Genomic DNA, 20,147 nt, shown 5'->3' with positions numbered 1-20,147 from the left:
AGGCCCATTCAGCCTCCTCCCATCTCTCTGGTGGCATCAAGGAGAAAGGCTCCGTGGGGTGCCAGGGCACCGGGGAAGTCGGAAGCACAGGCCGCGCCAAGGAGAGCAGGCAGCCCTCCCTCGTGCGCCTAGGCCTGCTGGTGTGACTCTAACAGTGCTGCTGGGTTTCCGCTGTGGCCACTTTGATGCTGCGCTGCTATTTTGGGCAAGGGATGATGGTTTGCCATATACGGTTGGCCCCCAGTGACCCTGCTGAACGGTAGCTGCAGGGTCCCCAGCCCCTTGGTCCAGAGCAGTGCCTGTGGCTGGGAAGTAGACAATCCCACAACCAGATCCACAGAGCCCAGATGAGCCCAGAGAGCCGGATGAGCAAGAAACCTCCCAGCAAACACTGCCAGTATTAGTATATTACACCACCACAGAGAAAGACGCCCCCTCTCTTGCTCCCCTCCTGCCTGCTTCCTCCACTGGGAATAACCTTTTGCAGGTTCGAGGGTCCCCTGCTGGAATGTTCCCCTTGGACTTGCTGTTTCCTGTATAACCTGTGTGGGGTCACACAATTTGTTTTCTATCACATTCTGCTAAGTGGTGGCTGTTTCTGACAACCGGAGATTTTAGCATTTTCTTATACACAGTTCCCTAGTTTTTGGTGCATAATATTGCATGATATTGAAGAGTTCTAATTCTCGTTGTGTGCTCAGCTGCTCGTCGTATCCGACTCTTTGCCACCCCATGAAATGTAGCCCATCAGGCTCCTCTGTCCATGGGATTTTTCAGGCGAGAATACTGGAGGGGGTTGCCATTTCTTCCTCCAGGGAATCTTCCTGACCCAGGGATTGAACCCACGTCTCCTGTGTCTCCTGCTTTGCAGGCAGATTATTTATCCTCTGAGCCACTGGGGAAGCCCCTAATTCTTCTCACTGGGTCTCTATTCCCAGAAATCACATGATATCTTGGTGCACAGACACTTAGACTTTGGGGGTACCAGAGAATTAAATTCTGGGCATCTTGGTGCATCACCCTCCTAAGGTCAGCTTCATCCTTGTCCTCACAGACTCATCCACTCATCCATTAGAAAGTATTCGAAGTGAGCTCACAGAAGAAAGGCAAGGGCTGGGCTCCCAGGTCTTCAGATGCTCCCGGTACTCCCTTCAGAGCCGGAAGCTGGTGCTGCCTGACCTTACAGAGGAGGAAACCGAGGCATGAGCGGGGTTGGCCTTGGGGAGGCCCAGTGTTGCTCTGCCAGGAGGCCTCCAGTTCCAGGTGATGTTTTTCCCTTTAGTCTCAATCTTTCTTTAATTTCAAGGATGATGATAAGAATATTCATGGTGGTTGACATTTTGAGGGCTTTCTTTGTGCCGGGCACCAACAGCTCTTTCCTAGGGCCAGGGCCAGGTACTGAAATGAGACTCTTGTTAGAGTTGACTGACGGCGTTGGAGTCAGAAGGGTCCATTGTATTGCCTGGACTCTGAGACTTGCTTACCTGCCCGGACAGGAAGCTCTGTCCTTCCCCTCCCTGTGCCGGCGCTGTCCTCGCTCCGGGAGGCGTGGATTCCCGGAACGCGCGGGTTGCGCGCCCCACGGCGCCAGGCCGGGAAGTGGCGTGGATCTCGAGAGCGCCGCCCGGGAGGCGCCGGGGGCCCCCGGAGGCGGGGCGGTGGCGGTGGCGCGCCGAGCAGACCGCAGTGCGGCCGGCGCTAGGACCCGCGGAGGCCGCTCAAGCTGCCGCGCCTCCCGCTCCCCCCACCCCGATCCCAGCCCTCCCCCCCAAAAAATGAGGAAACGCAGCAACTTGCTCCAAGTTGTGCAGCCGGGGCCGCCTCGGGGTGCGCAGCCGACGCGCGGGGGCCCTCCTGGGGGCGGGCACGGAGTGCGGCCCAAGGGCCACCCCTGAACAGGTGAGGGCGCCGGAGGGGATAGTGGGGAAAGACCGTAGGACAGTGGGGGGCCCCAAGGGCTAGCGGGTGGGGGATGCTGGGCAAGCGCGGGAGGGGCCAGTGTGCGAGCGCGAGCGCGCGCGTCCGGGGCGTGCGGCCGGTACGCGGCTGGGGCGGGTACGGTTGGATGCGCCCAGGAGTCGGGTGGGGTGGTATTTTTGTAGGTGCGGGTATGAGCGCCTGCAACCCCTGGGTGTGTGTATCCGCGCGTCCACGTGGAGGGATGTGCGCGCGTGTCTCTCCGCTGCGTGTGCGCGGCCCTGCGTGTAGCCCTGCGTGCCCGGGTGGCCCAGCGTGTGGCGCCCAGGTGTTCAAGTGTGGGTTGGGGGGGCATACACGTTTCCGAATGTCTGCACGTGTGTTCACACGTGTAGACGTGTGTGCACAACTGTCTCTAGGAGAAACTGCTTTTGCTTGCATACCCGCGTGCCTGTGGGTACCTGTGTCCACCTGTGTCCAAGCCCTGTGTGTTTCTGTGTGTTCTCGTGTGTACATGGATCAGTATGCGTGTGAGTACACAGAGGGCTGGGGATTTCGGGGCGGAAACTCACTCCTCCCCACCTGCCCCACTGCTCCCGCCACCTGGTGGGATCCGTGGGGAAAGCAGGGGACAGAAATGCGCCCACCCCAGCAACAGTGCGGGACTTTGTTTCTGTCCTCGGTTGGGGAGTGGGGGCGGGGGCGGGGGCAGAGGGGGCGGATCAGAGACCCAGCCGGCAGACAGAGGAGCCCCCCAGGGCGGTAATGCTCGGCCTCACCCCCGCCAGGGTCAGAGATTCTTGGGAATGACCTTGAATCATCCTCTGTTTCCTCATGTACCCCTGCCTACTTTACCAGAAAAGAGGAAGAACCAGGCTCCGTTTAGTGGCTCTAAGCACTCTAGTGTGGGCTGCTGGGGCTTGAGCCAGCCCCTGGTCACTCACTCTGAGCCTGCCCTGTGCCTCAGTTTCCCTCTGGGGATGACAGCGCAGCCAGGCTCCATGCTAAGGAATTCTCCCAGGGAAAGACCACCTCCCCTAAGGGTCTTGGGGAGCCAGCGCCTTGGGCCCCCCACAACCCCTGGGGGTGGCAGGGAGGCCGCCCGACTGTCACCTCCACCTGGTCCGGGCTGGAGGCAGTAGTCATGGCCCCTGGGCCCCCAACCTGGCTTGAATCTTGAGCTCTCCAGCTGGTCTCTGCCCCTCCCCAGGGAAGCCCTCGCTTCCTCCGTGCCTGGCACCCCTCACCCATCTCAGCCAGGATGCCGACGGTGAGTACTCCCAGCTAGGTTCCTGGGCCTCCGCCCTTCCTCTCCCCTGTCCACAGGACCTCAGCTCCGTGGGGCTGGAGGGTGGGGTGGGGGACCATCTGACCCTGTCCCCTTAGGCGGTGTCCACAGGTCTTTTTCTGTCACTTGGTGTTTCTTCCCCTCTTTCCTCCCATCTTCTGCCCTGGGGGGCCCTCTGTTTGTGTCTCCGCTTCCTCTCCTGGGTGCTCTGCGCACCCCCACCCTCATCTCCTCTCTCCTGTGTTCTGGTCTCTGCCTCAATACAGTCTTTCTCGCTCCTCGGGGCCCCACCCCCACCCCCCCATCTCTCTCATGATCCCCTTCCCCCTCTCACCACTACCCCCCAGAGGCGCTGGGCCCCCGGCACCCAGTGTATCACCAAGTGTGAGCACACGCGCCCCAAACCCGGGGAGCTGGCCTTCTGCAAGGGCGACGTGGTCACCATCCTTGAGGCCTGTGAAGTGAGTAGGGGGGAAGGTGCTTGGAGAGAGGGGGTGCTCCTCCAGGAAACATCTCCCCCCACCGACCCCTGACTCCCTCCCGGCAGAACAAGAGCTGGTACCGTGCCAAGCACCATGCCAGCGGGCAGGAGGGGCTGCTGGCAGCTGGGGCGCTGCGGGAGCGCGAGGCCCTCTCGGCGGACCCCAAGCTCAGCCTCATGCCGTAAGTCTTGGGGAAGCGGGTGGGGTCAGCAGGGCCCGGCCAGTCCCGCCCAGCCCGCCCTTCCACCGGCCGCAGGTGGTTCCACGGGAAGATCTCGGGTCAGGAGGCGGTGCAGCAGCTGCAGCCGCCGGAGGACGGGCTGTTCTTGGTGCGGGAGTCGGCGCGGCACCCGGGTGACTACGTGCTCTGCGTGAGCTTCGGCCGCGACGTCATCCACTACCGCGTGCTGCACCGCGACGGCCAGCTGACCATCGACGAGGAGGTCTGCTTCTGCAACCTCATGGATATGGTGGAGGTGCGGCCGCCCAGGCCTGCTAGTGTAGAGATGAAGGGAAGCCAGGCTGTCCCAACAGCTGGGTAGACATGGGACCCCCCTACCAGAGGCTCATGCTCCCCAGTGGAGGCATTGGTCCCTGGACCACTGACCCTACAGGCAGTCTGAGTCCTCCCGGTCCCCCCATCTCCAGGGACTGGTGTGACTCCTCCAGGTTCACCCAGGAACTTCCAATTTGACACCAGTCCCAAGGCACACACCCCCATCCTCCTGTTTCCTCCTCTGCATCCTTTCCTGTTCCCATGGAAACCAGCCTAAAGAGTCCTGTGGGAATCCACCCCCTCTTCTCCTCCTCAGCACCCACCCACCTACCCCTCCAGAGAACCCCCTGGGAAGGGGATGGGAGGCAGGGGCTCACCAGATGTGAGGGGTCGCACTCAGGGCTGCCTCTGCCCTGCCCCACCCCCTGCAGTATTACAGCAAGGACCAGGGGGCCATCTGCACGAAACTCGTGAGACCGAAGAGAAAGCAAGGCACCAAGTCGGCGGAGGAGGAGCTGGCCAAGGGTAGGGGGCCCTGCCCTTCCCGCCCGAGTCGGCCTGGCCTGGGGAGGCAGGGCACACAGCCGAGGCTGCCACACCTGAGTAGGTCACAGTGCCAGGCTCTGCAGACGGAAGACCTGGGTGCCCTTGGGCTGGGTGGGGCACGCCTGCACACACCCATCAGCACACTATCCACCTATTTCCCACACCAGCTGCTCCCCTTATTTCATCATCCTTCACCTGAGTCAGAAACCCTGGGCAGATCCTCGATGCCACCCTGCCCCCGGCCCCCCACCCTCCCACAAGCCCTCTATGGCCAAGTTTTATTAACACCAGTTTAAATCTGGCCCCTCCCTGTCTGAGTGCCCCCACCTTGGCCCAGCCTTGGTCCTTCCCATCAGACCACCTCCTTCCTGAGGGGGGAGTCCCCTTCCTCCCAAACCCTGAGGCCTCGGAGGCAACTTTCTACGTGAAAATCCACCCACATCACTCCCGTGTCTAAAGGAGGGAGGCCAGGCAGCTCCACTGCCTTCTAGAACCTTCCCTTGTAGCTGAGCTATCTCCCCTGCTTCACCGATGAGGCCCTTCTTTCCCACGTGCCCCTGGGGCTGTGTGACTCTGCACCTACCCTCACGCCTCTGGACTGTTGTGCATTCTGTACCCCTCACCTGAAATGCTTTTCCTGCCCTTGAGTAGTGAGATCCCCCACATTCAGAGCAAGCACACCCTGCCCTGGCCACCCCCTTTGAACCCAGTGATTGTGGCTGTCTTCTTGGAAATGTCTTGGGGATGACACCCAGATGGAGGCTGGTGTCCCTGTGCCTGATCGTATCCAAGGGCTGGTGATTTTAAGAGGGGATTTGTTGAGGAAGAGGAGGAGACCTACAGAGCCTGTCAGAGGACAATGCAGGGGGGCAGGAGAACACAGGTGTGCTTGGCAGAAAGGTCAGGGAGGCTAGAACAAAGATGATGACTTAAAATATTTATTTTTATTTATTTGACTGCATTGGGTCTTACTTACCACCTTATAGTGTGTTAGTCGCTCAGTTGTATCCGACTCTCTGCGATCCCATGGACTGTAGCCCTCTAGGTTCCTCTGTCCGTGGGATTCTCCAGGCAAGAACACTGGAGTGGGTTACCATTCCCTTCTCCAGGGGATCTTCCCCACCCATGGATAGAACCTGGGTCTCCTGCATTGTGGGCAGATTCTTTACCATCTGAGCTACAGGGAAGCTCTTCACTTACCACCTTTCCTGATGGTAAAGAATCTGCCCATAATGTGGGAGACCCAGGTTCTATTCCTGGGTTGGGAAGATCCCCTGGAGAAGGGAATGGCAACCCACTTCAGTATTCTTGCCCGGAGAATCCCATGGTCAGAGGAACCTGGAGGTCTACAGTCCATGGGATCACAGAGAGTCGGATACAACTGAGTGACTAACACTTTCAGGTCTTACTTGTAGCACATGGGATCTAGTTCCCTGCCCAGGGATCGAACGGGCCCCCTGCATTAGGAGCATGGAGTCTTAGCCACTGGACCACCGGGGAAGTCACAAGATGATGACTTAGAGTGCTGGAATATTCTAAGAATGTTCCAGAACCTTAACCAGAAGTTCTGGAAACTTTCCCAGTATCTGTTGTATATTTTGGTCTGTGTATCCCTGGTGGAGAGAGGAGGGCAGAGGGAAAGCACCGTAAAGGAAGATTCTGCAGGGTCCTTGGAAGGACACAGTCTCCAGGTAGAAGAGAGAAGGGCCCTGACAGGTGGGCCCTGTTGCTTTCACCACCACTCCCAGCCCCTATCACTGGTACCAGGAGTGTGGTGTCTCAGACGTGGCCATGGGCCACTGCTATGGGAGACCAGACAGGGCCTGGCCTCCTGTCCAGTGGAGCCACTGGCAGCCCTCTCACTGGGTCTCCCCTCTACAGCCGGCTGGTTACTGAACCTGCAGCATTTGACGCTGGGAGCGCAGATCGGAGAGGGAGAGTTTGGAGGTGAGCAGGGGACCTAGGAGAGGCTGAGGGAAGGGGGGCTCCCAGAGATGAATTCACACCCACGTTTGACACCTACTTCCCATGCGACCGAGGACACGAGGGCTCCTCTCTATGGAAGGAGGCTCATGACAGCCAGGATGAGGAGAGAGGTGGTGAAGGCAGGGACCCAGTGGGCGTGAGTGAGTCCTTCACACCCCCTGGACCCTTGCACACTTCATTTTATTATTATTTGTATTTTGGCTGTGCAGCCTGTAGGATCTTAGCTTCCCAACCAAGGACCGAACCTGCATTGGTAGCGCGGAGTCCTAACCACTGGACCACCGGGGAAGTCCCAGGTCCCTCTGTGTCGATGCCACAGCCTGGGGTTGTTACCCTGGGAGGTCCCAGGGCTTGCATCAGGACCTTCTCTGGAAAGGGCTGGCATGCACATGTTTTCTGTCACGTCTGCTCAACTCTGCCCTTGTTACAGGAAAGCAGCCACAGGCCACAGGGAGACAAACAGCCAAGGCCATGTGCCAATAAAACTGTATTTATGGACACCGACATTGAATTTTGGATCATTTTCATGTCATGAAATAGTCTTCTTTTGATTTTTTTCCCCCAACCATTTAAAAATGTAAAAACCCATTCTGAGCTTGCAAGCCTTACAAAAACCCTTGAGGGGACTAGATTGGGTTGAAGGGCTGCAGTTTGCAGACCTCTGGCTTAGGTGATCATCTTTGCTCCGGGGTCTGGAGCCTGTTGGCTTCCCAGGTGGCTCAGTGGTAAAGAACCCGCCTGCCAATGTAAGAGACCCGGGTTTGATCCCTGCCTCCGGAAGAACCCCTGGAGGAGGAAATGGCAACCCACTCCAGTATTCTTGCCTGGAGACTCCCACGGACAGAGGAGCTTGGTGAGCTACAGTCCATGGGGTCGCACAGAGTCAGACATGACTGAGCACTGAACGACGACTGGGGCCTACCGGGAGGGGTTTCCAGGCCTGGGGACCCCCACTGCATTGGCCTCTTCCACGGTTCATGTGAGTGGGTATGTGCATGTCTGTCTTGTCTCTGTGGGGTCCTGAGCTCCTTCCCACCCCTGCCTGCCCCCCAGCTGTCCTGCAGGGAGAGTACCTGGGGCAGAAGGTGGCTGTGAAGAATATCAAATGTGACGTGACTGCCCAGGCCTTCCTGGACGAGACAGCAGTCATGACGTGAGTCCTGGGTGTGGCAGGGGAGGGCGCCCTAGGGCCAGGGTCCCACCCCGCCTTCACTCCATACCCACCTGCCCCCAGGAAGGTGCAGCATAAGAACCTGGTGCGTCTGCTGGGTGTGATCCTACATCAGGGCCTCTATATCGTCATGGAGCACGTGAGCAAGGTGGGGCAGGACCCAAGGGTGGAGGGGGTGGGAGCATGGCTGGGGGGTCAGGGTGGGGTGGGAGTGGGGCGGGACCTGAGGGTGGGGGTTAGGAGTGGGGCAGGACCGGAGGGTCAGGTAGGGTGCTGGTGGGGTGGCTGAGCAGCCTCCAGCACTCCTACACCCTGCCCGCATCCCCCACAGGGTAACTTGGTAAATTTTCTACGGACACGGGGCCGGGCCCTTGTGAACACTCCGCAGCTCCTGCAGTTTTCCCTGTGAGTGGGGCTCCAGGGGGTGGCAGGGGTATCGAGGCACGGAGCAGGGAGGAGCCTGGCCTTGGGAGTCTGGCCCAGGCAGCCCAGCCCCTTGCCCAGCACCCCCTCCCCCCAGGCACGTGGCTGAGGGCATGGAATACCTGGAGAGCAAGAAGCTGGTGCACCGTGACCTGGCCGCCCGGAACATCCTCGTCTCGGAGGACCTGGTGGCCAAGGTCAGCGACTTCGGCCTGGCCAAAGCCGAGCGGAAGGGGCTGGACTCCAGCCGGCTGCCCGTCAAGTGGACAGCACCCGAGGCTCTCAAGCACGGGGTGAGTCCCCCTTAGCCCCCAGGGCCCTGGGAACCCTAGTTCCACTATGAGCCCCTGGGCGTGTCTCTGGCCTCTGAACCTCCAAAGGAATGGCTCCACCTCCCCTGTAAGCCCTTGGCCACTAATTGTTCCTTTTAGCCCTTCTCTGGGAGAAGGAAATGGCAACCCACTCCAGTGTTCTTGCCTGGAGAATCCCAGGGACGGGGGAGCCTGGTGGGCTGCCATCTGTGGGGTCACACAGAGTCGGACACGACTGAAGTGACTTAGCAGCAGCAGCAGCCCTTCTCTGAGCCTTTGTCTCCTTCCTTGTTTCTGCAGTAGTCTTGGGCTCAGCGAGTGACAGCAAGGAACACCTTGTTTTTGCACTGAATCTGGGTTGGGGGGTAGGAGGATTCAGGGGCAGGAGTCTATTGGGAGGAGACTACAGACTGAAAGTCAGCCCAGGGGGACTTCCTGGAGGAAGCAGGGGCTGGAGCAGAAGCCCTGAGAGGTCCCCTCACCCTGATCTCGGGCCCCACAGAAGTTCTCCAGCAAGTCGGATGTCTGGAGCTTTGGGGTGCTGCTATGGGAGGTCTTCTCATATGGCCGGGCTCCATACCCCAAGATGGTGAGCAGGGTCCGGGGACCGGGCGGGGAGGTGCTGGGTCCCCGCCAGTCTAGGGGGTCGTGATCCTGACCCCTAGCCCACACTGGAGTGGCCTCTGCCCACAGTCGCTGAAGGAGGTGTCAGAGGCCGTGGAGAAGGGATACCGCATGGAGCCCCCTGAAGGCTGCCCTGGGTCCATCCATGCCCTCATGGGCAGCTGCTGGGAGGCTGAACCCACTCGCCGGCCAACCTTCCGCAAACTGGCTGAGAAGCTGGCCCGGGAGCTACGCAGCGCGGGTGCTTCAGCCCCCAATGGGGGGCAGGACACGGACGGTCCCGCCCTGCCCCGCAGCCAGGAGCCCTGACCCTGCCCGTGGGGCTTCGGGCCCCAGAGGACTGAGAGAGTTGGGGGCTCAGGGTGGGGATACGGACCAGGCCTGCAGAGGGGCAGGGCCGGTGAGCTGCCTGCCCGGCTCGCACCACAGGGGCAGGCCCATGGAGGGGGGCTCCAGGAAGCCCCTGGGCACCTCGACCCCAGGAGGAGAAGGACTAGCGCCTGGATAAAGACTGCTTCCAAGGACTGGGTGTCTGAGCGTCTCTCTGCTGCCCCTTGTGTCCACCCCGGGCCCGTCACTCAGCCTGGGGGCCATCTGCCTGCCCACTGGTCTGCCCACTGAGGGGGCCACCTGGCTGGGAGCTTGCTGCCCCTGAGGGCACGTTTCCCTGGGTATGAAGCCAGGAGACCCTCCAGGCCAGGGTCACAGCCACCCGAGGACCCACTTGCCATCATCACCTGCAGGTCCCCTGTCTCCTGCTGTAGCCCTCGGGGTCCCGGGTGCAAAGGACCATGGGAGAGTTCCAGGGGCTGTGGATGTCTGAGTCCCCTGTCCTGGCACCCTCTCCAACCCCCACCTTTCCCCTTGAGAGAGCAAATAGAAGCCCGGATGGGGGAGGGGGCTGCAAGGGCAGCAGCATCCCCTCCTGGAGCGCTCCAGGGTGGTTATGTCCTCCACCTGTCACCCCCCCCCAACAGCCTCACCCAGTGACTCCGGGGAACACTTGCTGGGAAAAGCCAGCTGCACGACCTGTCCCAGGGCCCTGTCCATTCTCCAGCGGGGGCTGGGGCTCCCGGCTTGCACCCCAGGTTCAAATCCTGACTCCACCATTCTGTGGCCCAGGCTCACTGTGACCCAGCACCTCAAACTGAGGGCGTGTCCAGGGAAACTCGGGGGGGGGTGGTCTCCCTCCCTGCCCCACCCCTGCAGCCTCCTCTGTGATCAGGCGTCTTCCGGGGGAGCCATAAAGAGGACCCCAAGGTCTGAGTGCACATAGCTGGTGCTCAGTTGTTACCGTGACTGTCAACCACCCCCTCTCCGATGAAACTCCCAGATGCTTCAAGGTTGCCTGGAGAGGAGGGTCTGGCCTGTGGGGGATGGCCCCCACTCCAGGAACTCCTGAGCTGGTGTAGGGATCCCAGGCCACGGTATGGCCTCCTACCTCCACTGGCCCACCCCTGCCCAAGTTGAGCTGTTCATATGTCTCAAGGTCACACTGGCCTCCTGCAATTCCTGCCCCCCCCGGAACCCCGTCCACCCTCTGGTCTCAGTTCCCCCACCAGCACATGAAGGGAGTTAGTGATTCTTCCTGGGGGAGAAATGCAGGGTGGGAGTCCAGAGAGGCTGAGAGCGGCCTGCCCACCCACCCCCTCTGACCCGATCCAGCTGGAGAAGGCTGCCTGTCACTGTGGCCCCACGCCACCCTGCCCACCCCTAATCCAGCCCTCTAAGCTGACACAGCGTCTGGACCTGCAGCTGCTGGCTAAGTCGCGAAAGTCCCCTCACCCCGCCCCGCCCCTGCGCCTAACACCCCCGTCCTGTACCTCTTAACCCACTGGGGCCAATTAGCTAACTGGGGGCTGAGAACAGAGCAGCTCATTAGCGTTTTAAAGTGATGAAGCAATTAGGGGGATTACGTCCCCCCACCCCCACTCCCCCTCTCCTGAGGCCTGGCTCCTACTGCCACAATGCCCCAGCCCATCTCAACGATGGGGCCACTGAGGCCTGGAGGGGCCTCACTTACCGCCCCTCCAGCCTGGACTCAGCTCCTGGAACCTCCCTGTCCGGCTGACCCCTTGGGTGCTAAGCCCCCTGCCCACCCAGACCCCCTCCTCCTCTGCGGTCATCCGCCCCTGCCAGCACTCTGGGGCCTGCACCTCGGTGCTGGGAACGTCCACCTGGGCACACACGCACGTGTGAGCACCTGCCTCCCGATCTCTGTGTGTGTCTTCCCCTACAAAGCCAATTTTCTGGAAGGACTTAGCTCTGCTTCCTCCTGAGCTCATTCTCTGGTCCATCCACAGGCCTGGGTCTCCAGCCTCACCCCACTGAGACAACCTCCCTCCCCTCATCCCTCCCGTCCTCCTTCTGGGCCTCATTTTGCCTCCTGTCACCCCCAGGGCCCCTCCTGTTTTCAGGGCACCCCCTGCCAAAGCACCCCCAAGCGCCTTGGATTGGGCAGGGGGTTGACCGTCCAGTCTCAGGGTATCACCAAGGTCCTACTTGGCTCTCAGGCCGCCACCGGAGGGACAGTCCCATAACCCACTTGTCCCCAGACAGGGGCTGGTTTCACCAGTCTTCTTCCCTCCTCAGACTTTCTCTCCCCAGAACTTTAAAAAATATTTTTATTTATTTGGCTGCACCGGGTTTTAGTTGAGACATGTGGGATCTAGTTCCCTGACCAGGGATCCAACCCAGGCTCCCTGCATTGGGAGTGCAGAGTCTTAGCCACTGGACACCAGGGAAGTCCCCCTTCCCCCTAGAATTGCTCTCCTGTCCCCCTCCCCCCAAATCTAACCCTGACCAGGCCTCCCATCTTGCCCACAATACTCATCCAAAATGCCACCTGTGCCCCTCTCATGCTCCACAACCTTCCCTGGCTCCCCAGTACCCCCTTCACACCCAGTCATGTCCAGAATTTACACCCTTGCACTCCATCTCCCATTCTGCTTACCTTCCTTAAAAGAACAACCTTTCCTCCCCTGCTTGAGTTTTCCCACCAGGTTTCTGACCACCTGACATGCTGTATTTTACTAACATAGTTATGGATTATCAGTCTCCCCCACCAGGATGCCAGCTCCAATAAGTATGTCGGTGTTTTGTTTCCTGCTGTAAACAGTACCTGGTATACGGTAAGCGCAAATGTCTATTGCGCTTAAATGTTTATTGAGTGACTGAAAAGTGAGCTCCTATTCATACCTCAAAACAGAGCTAAAATGCCCCATACTCCTTTGCCCTGGATAGTGCCCAGGAGAACCAACTGGGATTACCTTCACCTTATGGACCTCAGCTTCCCCAACTCCCCTTGACATCTGTGAATCTGAGAGGTTCTTTTTCTCACTCCAGATGATAATAAAAGGGGTTAACAGTGGCTAATTTAGTGAGGGCTCACTAGGCACTCACTGTTGGCCAATCACTGTATATCTTTCCATCAATGTACCCTTTCGTCAGCTCATTGAGTCCCTGTGAGAGTCCCACGGAGTACGAAGTCCTGTTGCCGCCATTTTACAGCTGGGGAAACTGAGGCCTGGGGAGGGGAGGCTCTTGTTTATGTTTTAGAGCAAGGTGTGGCAGACTCAGGCTAACAGTGCCCTTCCGCCCAGCACTCCCTTCGTGGCTCAGAGCAACCAGCGCCTGGGCATGGGCGGGCGGGGCCCCCTCAATTAATCACCTCGCTAATCCTCCTCCCCGCCCGACCCCAACCCCCTCGGGTCTGGCTAGGCCAGGCCAGCAGCAGACAGCGCTGGGCCCACAGGGGCTGTTGGAGGGGCAGCCAGGAGCAGTGAGCACTGGGCAGGTGGGCACAGGTGGGCCTGGGTGGGAGGTAGGAGCACAGACAGCCCCCCGGGGCGGAGAGCAGAGGGGTAAGGACGCGTTCCTTAGGGCAGTGTCCCAGATCCTGACTTCCTGGGGGCCACAGACACAGAGACAAAGGAACAGACAGGGAGCTGCAGAAGGAAAGAGAAACAGGCAGAGACGGAAAAATAGTCAGAGAGGAGTGGAGACAGAGGGAGGTCGTCTGAGAGCACAGAGAGGCAGAGGGAATGCCGGACCCAGCAGAGGGAGAAGCCCCTCCATATCTGACCCCAGATCCAGCAAGGGGTGGGGGGCTCCCCCGCCCTCCCCAGCCACCGTCCCTCCTCTCTCTCACCGCCAGCTGTCCTGCTGCCTTCCGGCCAGGTGGGGGCAAGGAGGAGCCATGTTCCTGAGCCCAGGTGAGGGGCCGGCAGCTGAGGGTGGGGGGCCAGGGCCCGGAGAGGAGGCCCCCAAGAAGAAGCACCGGAGGAACCGCACAACCTTTACCACATACCAGCTGCACCAGCTGGAGCGGGCGTTCGAGGCCTCCCACTACCCGGATGTTTACAGCCGCGAGGAGCTGGCAGCCAAGGTGCACCTGCCCGAGGTGCGCGTGCAGGTGAGGGTGCCCCCTAACCACCCTGAGGCAGCCGGGGCCAGAGGTGGACCCTCCCAGGCCAAGTCAAGGCTTCCCAGAGGAGGGGATGTGGGACTGGGGCCTTGACATTTGAGTAGGAGTGTGCCAGCTAGAAAGGAGAAAGGGCATTTTTCTAGGCATCCAGAACGAGTGCAAAGATGTGCAGGAGTTAACTTGGAGGCATTTATACTGAGCTAGGTGTTGAGGCAGGTGGAAGGGGAGGCAGAGAAAGCTGGTGAAGCTCCTCAAATGCCAAACTCAGTGGCTGGAACTTCATGCTGAGGGCCAAGGTAGACCAGGGAGGAGGCCGAGCAGCCTGAGGGGGCCTGGGCAAAGGGAAAGGCAAGGAGCACATGGACTCAGAAGACTTTGGGACTGATCTAAATGGGGGCCAAGAGGCAAGGATCTTGCCCTTGGAACAGCCATCTCCTAGGGATAGGTAACAATGCATGTTGGCATTGCAAGGGCTAGGAATCAGGCCAGATAGCAGGCAGGACCCTGAGGGGCTGGGAGGCCCAGGGAGGGAGAGCGGCCTTGCCTGGCACCCACCAGCCACCTCTGACATGGGGGCACCTCTCTTGCTGCCTCCAGGTGTGGTTCCAGAACCGCCGGGCCAAGTGGCGCCGCCAGGAGCGTCTGGAGTCAGGCTCCGGGGCCGTGGCAGCCCCAAGACTCCCTGAGGCCCCAGCACTGCCCTTTGCCCGCCCTCCCACCATGCCACTGTCCCTGGAGCCCTGGCTGGGCCCAGGGCCCCCAGCTGTGCCAGCCCTCCCACGCCTCCTGGGCTCGGGCCCAGGGTTGCAGGGCTCCTTTGGGCCCCACGCCTTCAGTCCAGCCTTCATGGACGGCTTCACCCTGGAGGAGGGTTCCCTGCGACTGCTGGCCAAGGAGCACGTGCAGGCTCTGGACAGGGCCTGGCCTTCAGCCTGAGCCTGGTGCCTGCCCAGTCCCTCCTGCTCAGCCTGTCCATGGCCACCCACACCAAGTCCCCCACCCACCACCACCTACTTACCCTGCCTTGAAGGGTTAATGGGCACCTGACTCCAAGGTGGCAGCCAGAGGCGCCCAGCCAGGGTGGGGGTCCCTGGCCTGGTCTCCAGGGAGCTGGTGCCCCAGTCTCCCCATCTGTCAAATGGGCATGTGTGGGGTGGATTCTGAGGTTCTTAAAACTCTAAGGCTGCAACCAGGAGCCATAGGGATGTTAATTCTGAGTTGATGATTCTAAATCCTCCTGCCTGCTCCTAACTGTTCAACAGCAGGGCCACCTTGAGAGATAACAAGTAATAGATACAGCAGTTCGCCTTCAACTGCCCCCTTTCACTGTGTGCTCCCAGCGTGCCCATCACTTTACCCCACGGTGCATGGCCATCAGCCCCATATTACAAGGGAAGCAACTGAGGCCCAGAGAGGGGTAGCCAGGTTCCCAAGGCCACAGAGGCAGCAGAGGGTGGAGCTCTTTTTAAGCTCATTGCCTGACTCCATCACCCCGGGCACCCAGGACCCAGGCGCTAACAGGGCGCTCCCAGGTAGAAGCAGCTGACACTGGGTGAACGGTCGATCTTTGCTCCCCCTGGTTATCAGAGCATGGCTTGTCTCCCCATCAACCACAGCCCCCATATCACATCTCCCAGCCCACTGAGGCGGGGCTGGGGCCCTGGTAGCAAGGCAAGTGTTCGTTCTGTCCAACCACGTCCCCCCAGGGCTCACAAAGGCATGATGGCCACCCTTGCCAGGGTTCAGCTGGTCTCCAGGACAAGGAGGCTGGCTGGGCTGGGGATGTGTGGCCCAAGTGCCCACATGTCAGGGCACCTCCCTGTGGGATGGGATGAGCCAGGCCAGGACAGTGTATGGTGGAGGGAACATGGCAGCACCCCACTCGCTCCAGGCTCTGGCCAGGAAGTGACCACAGGTGCTAGGAAATTCCAGGATTCCAGGCCACTCTCAGCTGGCCTGCTCACCTCTCATCTCAGAGGGCACCTCACGTGAACCCCAATGGCCCCTGTGGTGTTTACGCTGCGGCAGCGAGGCCAACCATCCCTCCAATCATTCATCCACCCGTTCCAACTTACAGTGAGGACACGACAGTGAACAAAGCAGAGAAACACCCCTGCCCTCCTGGAGCTGCCACTCCAGTGGGAGACCAGAGCCCTAACTGTAAAAATAAATAAGGAAAACGTGCAACGCCTGCTGCTGGTTAAGTGCTTGGGAGAAAAATAAAGCCAGGAAGGACAGTCGGGAGCGTGTGGCAGGGCTGCAGTTTAACAGGGTGGTCGGCACCATCAGAGCAAAGGTCTGGAGGTGAAGAGGGAGCCCTGAGGACGTGGTGGGGGCAGGGGAGACCCAGGCAGAGGGCCCAGGGGCACCACAACTGCAGTGTTGGAGGAGCAGTCAGGAAGCTTGTGGCCATTACAACTTTGGTTTTCACTCTGAGAGCTGTGGGGACCTGCGCGGGAGGGTTGGGATGATGCGCCTGCCCAGCGCAGGCTGCAGGGAGGGCAGGTGAGCGGTAATCCGCTTGGCAGAGTCCTCCTAAGAGGATGAGGGCTCTCGTTTCCCTGGGACCAAACAGAATTAGCCTCAGGGACCCTGTCCCGCCCCACCCGCCCAGCTCCAGAGGAGTCTGGAGGGTGAGAGAGCCCTGGTCCAGCCCCCGAAGCAGCGTATGCCACCCCAAACCCAGGTATCTACCCAGGAGAGGGCATGGCTGTACCACTGGGAGTGGGCCCTGACACCATGTATGTGTGTGTGTGTGTGTGTCCTAAGCTGGTGGGCACCAGTGGGGGTGGACAGAAGGACAGAAGGACGGTGTGTAGGCCCAGGTTCCTTGGCTCAAGTGACTAGCCAACAAAGATAACCCCTGTGACCCTGGCAGAAAGGAAAGAGAAGTCCCTTCCCTCTGGCTTGGTTTGCTGAACTGGGTATGGGGTGTCAGTCAGAAGTCCTGGAGCCAACCCTACCCAAGGGGTAAAAGGACCGACCCACTGGAGTTAAAAGGATCCAGAGATGGAGAGCGCCTCATAGCTGAATACTGAAGCACCTGGATCCAGCCATGCCTAGCCCTGGACATTTCCATTCCTGAAGCTCACAAAGACTCTCTTCTGCTCTGGATGATGTGGCTTGGATATGAGTCCAAGTCCAATCCAGGGAAGCTTGGCTCAAAAATCCTCCCCCTCGAAGACAGAGGTTGGGGCCTCTAGGGCAATGCTACGAATTCCAGGAATCAGGGTGAGAAGCTCAACAAGGCTGGGAGGTGAACATGGACCTGCAGATGCCCAACAATCACTGAGGGTGGAGGCTGGGCCATGGAACCTCTGGGCCTGAAGTGCCCACCTCCCCACTGCCTGTCCCAAGTCTCTCATGACCCCAATATCGCAGGACACTCAGTGGCATCCGGGGCCTGCTGACAATTGCCCCCAGAAGGCTTTATTGGCCCCCAGGCCCCTGATTCAGTCTCACTGTGGGGGCAACCCCAGTGAGGGGGGATTCTCCTTGTTTTCAGAAACGTCTGTTTCTCCAGAAAATAAAAAGTCCTAGGGGCAGGCTGGGGAAGGTACCAACTCCCCCCCACCCCTCAGTCTGTCCTGTCTCCTCCAGGTCCTTGGAGGGTGAGGGTCCATTTAGAGAGCTCTAGCCCTCCCCCGCTAGAACTTCCGGTTCTTGCTCAGCCGGTTGTGGCGCCAGATGTTGTGTTTCCGGAGCAGCCGCCAGTACTCCCGGGTCTCCGGGTCCAGCTCCTCCAGCTTCTTGGGGGTGCCCACGTTCATCTGGAACAGCCTGATGGGAAGTGGGCAGAAGTCGGGGTTACAGAGCAGCCCCCTTCCCACGGCTCCCCCACCCCATCCCAGACACCTTGGGCACAGGCTGCAGCAGTACCGGGTCCCTTGGTGGCCAGCTGACCTCAGGGCAGTCCCTCCCCACCATAAGCCAGCTCCCGGGCTGTGGAACAGGGTGCGCCCCCATCCCAGTGGTCCTGGGATCTGAAGCAGGTGCACACCAAGCCTTCTGGCCATCGTCTGGGCTGCACTGCCTGCCTGTAAGGCCTCCCCACCCCCTTGCTGAACCTTTCTAAACCTTACCTAGCTTGAAGGATGGGTGCATGGTGATGGCTTCTGCATCCTGCCATTGCTCACAGAGCCAGGAGCAAAACTCCCCCTGCAGCCCCCGACAGCCAGGCTCCACCAGGTTCCTGTCTGTCTCCTCCTACCCTCCACCTTGCTCCCTGCTATCCATGTACAAACCAGGTGCAGTTCTGCGCAAGGCCTTTGCATTGGCTGTTCCCACCAGCCTCCGAAGCTCTGGCCATCCACTCAGGTCTTAACTTACCCACCAACTCCCCAGGGAAGACCTCCTGAAATCTCAGGTGGGATCCGCCGGGCCCTCCTCACCCAGTGCTGACCCACTCACCACTCGGGGTACTCGGAATCCGGCTTCAGGACCACATCCTGGCCCTCCTTGTAGATGTTGACACCCATGGCATACGTGGTGAGCTGGACTGGGTCTGTACACACCTCGGGGTCCTTCAGCGTCTCTCCCACCGCAGCACCTTTGCCACCTTTGCCCCCCTTAAAAACTGCGTTGGGGGAGAGTTATGTCAGCCCAGCTACACCCTCCGTAGGCCAGCTTTCCCTTTCTGCCCCAGCCGTACCCTGTGTACTGTTCTCAAAATGATTTTAACTAGGACACGGGCACTGCATTAAATGACACTGATGTTCACGGGCACTACATTAAATGACACTGCTATTCACGGTAACTAAGTTTATTTCTTTTCAATTCCATTTTCATTCCTTCTGTTTATCTCACGAAGAAAATCTCCGCCGGCTGCCGTGTGTCTTTAAAACCTCAGGTTTCGTTTGCCAAGTCCCTCCTTTCAACAAGGGAGATCAGGCAAGGCTGCATCCAGAAAAAAAAATTAAATCTTGCTTTGGCTTTAATACTTAGATGCCCATATGGTCCGAATTTCTGGTGGTAATTTGCTAAAGAGGTGGCTCTCGGACGCAGAAACGTGGTAGGGACCCAAGTTCAAGTTCTCCTCCTAACCACTCCCCACCCACTGCAAAAACACACACTCATACATACAAGACAACCTTGTGCCTGCGCACAGAGCCCAACCGCACCCTAGTTACTTCAATTGCGCCTGCGCAAACAGCCGCGTTTAGCTGCCACTACGCTTGCGCGCTCATACTAGGACGCGCCTCCCGACTAGCGCTTGCGCACCACGAAGTCCCCATGTCCCTACCGTTCCCATTTTGGTCTCTCTTAAGCTAGCTCACCCGGTTTCTTGGAATAATCGCGTACATGTAGCCTTACAGAAGCCGCGGAGTCCGGAAGCTCCCAGGCCCGCGAGCCAGCCCAGCTCCGGGTAGCACCGAAGAGGCGTCTAGCCGCCATGACGTATGCTGGCAACGTGCACGTGCACGTTTCCGGAAGACGTCAGCGGTCCAGGGGTTGGGAGTTGTAGGCCCCTAGAGATTTATGGGAAACGTAGTATTCCAGCGATAGGCGTATCTTTATTGTGATGTCTTTAAACTTTTATAGCTATCCGTAGTTATGGGAAGAAGCGACTTTCAGAGGATGTTTCATTGACCTCTTGCCCTTCAGTTATATCACTTACTTTGAGTATCACACTTGGTGATGGACAGGGAGGCCTGGCGTGCTGTGATTCATGGGGTCGCAAAGAGTCGGACTCGACTGAGCGACTGAACTGAACTGATTGTATTCAACAAGCAACTGTGTGTGCTCAATCTGGTCCAACTCTGCGGGCCCCAGGAACTGTAGTCCACCAGGCTCCTCTGTCTGGGAGCCGGGGGAAATGGGATTTTTCCAAGCACGAATACTGTAGTATTTCCTTCTCTAGGGCACCTTTCTGAACCTAGGGATCAAACCTGGGTCTCTTGCATCTCTTGCATTGGCGAGTGGATTCTCTACTACTAGCGCCACCTGGGAAGCCTTGGATAGGGGATTATGTATCCTTTAAATTTATAGCAGGTCTGTTTCAAGTCCCTCGCTCCCAATTTTGTGGACCACAGGTTATATATGACATTTTAAAACAAAGGCTCGGGATATTTCTCCGGCTTCTGACACTGGGTTCTTCTCAGTAGCTAAATTACTGAAAACCTAGAAGTAATGAAAGCTAACACTTATTAGACTCGAAATTTTCCAGCCCTACTACTAAATCTGCAACCAGCTCAATTTCGTTTAATTAGGAGGTAGACGTGGGCTTGGAGAAGGCAATGGCAACCCACTCCAGTACTATTGCCTAGAAAATCCCATGGATGGAGGAGCCTGGTAGGCTGCAGTCCGTGGGGCCGCTAAGGGTCGGACACGACGGAGCGACTTCACTCTCACTTTTCACTTTCACACATTGGAGAAGGAAATGGCAACCCACTCCAGTGTTCTTGCCTGGAGAATCCCAGGGACGGGGGAGCCTGGTGGGCTTCCATCTATGGGGTCGCGCAGAGTCGGACACGACTG

General features: G+C 59.0%; 3 protein-coding genes across 4 annotated transcripts; 2 read left to right on the top strand and 1 right to left on the bottom strand.

The window, feature by feature from the left end:
• Positions 1–1,769: 1,769 nt before the first annotated feature.
• On the top strand, positions 1,770–9,791 carry MATK (megakaryocyte-associated tyrosine kinase). Of its 2 annotated transcripts, XM_055431173.2 has the most exons (14): positions 1,773–1,899; positions 2,337–2,447; positions 3,128–3,187; positions 3,553–3,666; positions 3,753–3,868; positions 3,944–4,163; positions 4,615–4,708; positions 6,611–6,676; positions 7,769–7,868; positions 7,950–8,034; positions 8,218–8,291; positions 8,407–8,602; positions 9,123–9,209; positions 9,314–9,791. In XM_055431173.2, the coding sequence occupies exons 2-14, from the start codon at positions 2,442–2,444 to the stop codon at positions 9,551–9,553; spliced, it is 1,458 nt and encodes a 485-aa protein (XP_055287148.1). In that variant the 5' UTR covers positions 1,773–1,899; positions 2,337–2,441; the 3' UTR covers positions 9,554–9,791. The 2 variants fall into 2 exon arrangements, with proteins under 2 accessions (XP_055287150.1, XP_055287148.1); XM_055431175.2 differs by lacking the exon at positions 2,337–2,447 and having other exon boundaries at positions 1,770–1,899.
• A 3,350-nt stretch (positions 9,792–13,141) lies between these two features.
• RAX2 (retina and anterior neural fold homeobox 2) lies at positions 13,142–14,675 on the top strand. Its single transcript, XM_055431157.2, has 2 exons — positions 13,142–13,658; positions 14,268–14,675. The coding sequence occupies exons 1-2, from the start codon at positions 13,443–13,445 to the stop codon at positions 14,604–14,606; spliced, it is 555 nt and encodes a 184-aa protein (XP_055287132.1). The 5' UTR covers positions 13,142–13,442; the 3' UTR covers positions 14,607–14,675.
• Positions 14,676–17,060: 2,385 nt separating this feature from the next.
• On the bottom strand, positions 17,061–19,087 carry MRPL54 (mitochondrial ribosomal protein L54). The gene is made up of 3 exons (XM_055431158.1): positions 18,947–19,087; positions 18,081–18,246; positions 17,061–17,450 (listed from the first exon to the last, which is right to left on the bottom strand). Exons 1-3 carry the CDS (start codon positions 19,062–19,064, stop codon positions 17,318–17,320), a joined length of 417 nt encoding a protein of 138 aa, XP_055287133.1. The 5' UTR covers positions 19,065–19,087; the 3' UTR covers positions 17,061–17,317.
• Between the last annotated feature and the right edge of the window lie 1,060 nt (positions 19,088–20,147).

This window comes from Moschus berezovskii, chromosome 8 (genome assembly GCF_049115385.1).
Source record: "Moschus berezovskii isolate FMDL1 chromosome 8, NW_MosBer_1.0, whole genome shotgun sequence".
NCBI classification, from domain to species: domain Eukaryota; kingdom Metazoa; phylum Chordata; class Mammalia; order Artiodactyla; family Moschidae; genus Moschus; species Moschus berezovskii.
The sequence above is the reverse complement of the archived record's forward strand: the minus strand, read 5'-3'. Positions and strand labels throughout refer to the sequence as shown.

Excerpts from the sequence above, each read along its gene's own strand:
- MATK (XM_055431173.2), top strand. Across the intron at positions 3,188-3,552 it reads TCTCAGCCAGGATGCCGACG|AGGCGCTGGGCCCCCGGCAC; the intron begins GTGAGTACTCCC and ends ACTACCCCCCAG. Across the intron at positions 7,869-7,949 it reads GACGAGACAGCAGTCATGAC|GAAGGTGCAGCATAAGAACC; the intron begins GTGAGTCCTGGG and ends ACCTGCCCCCAG.
- RAX2 (XM_055431157.2), top strand. The coding sequence starts at position 13,443 with ATGTTCCTGAGCCCAGGTGAGGGGCCGGCAGCTGAGGGTGGGGGGCCA. Across the intron at positions 13,659-14,267 it reads TGCCCGAGGTGCGCGTGCAG|GTGTGGTTCCAGAACCGCCG; the intron begins GTGAGGGTGCCC and ends TGCTGCCTCCAG.
- MRPL54 (XM_055431158.1), bottom strand. The coding sequence starts at position 19,064 with ATGGCGGCTAGACGCCTCTTCGGTGCTACCCGGAGCTGGGCTGGCTCG. Across the intron at positions 18,247-18,946 it reads CGATTATTCCAAGAAACCGG|TTTTTAAGGGGGGCAAAGGT; the intron begins GTGAGCTAGCTT and ends CCCCCAACGCAG. Across the intron at positions 17,451-18,080 it reads GATTCCGAGTACCCCGAGTG|GCTGTTCCAGATGAACGTGG; the intron begins GTGAGTGGGTCA and ends ACTTCCCATCAG.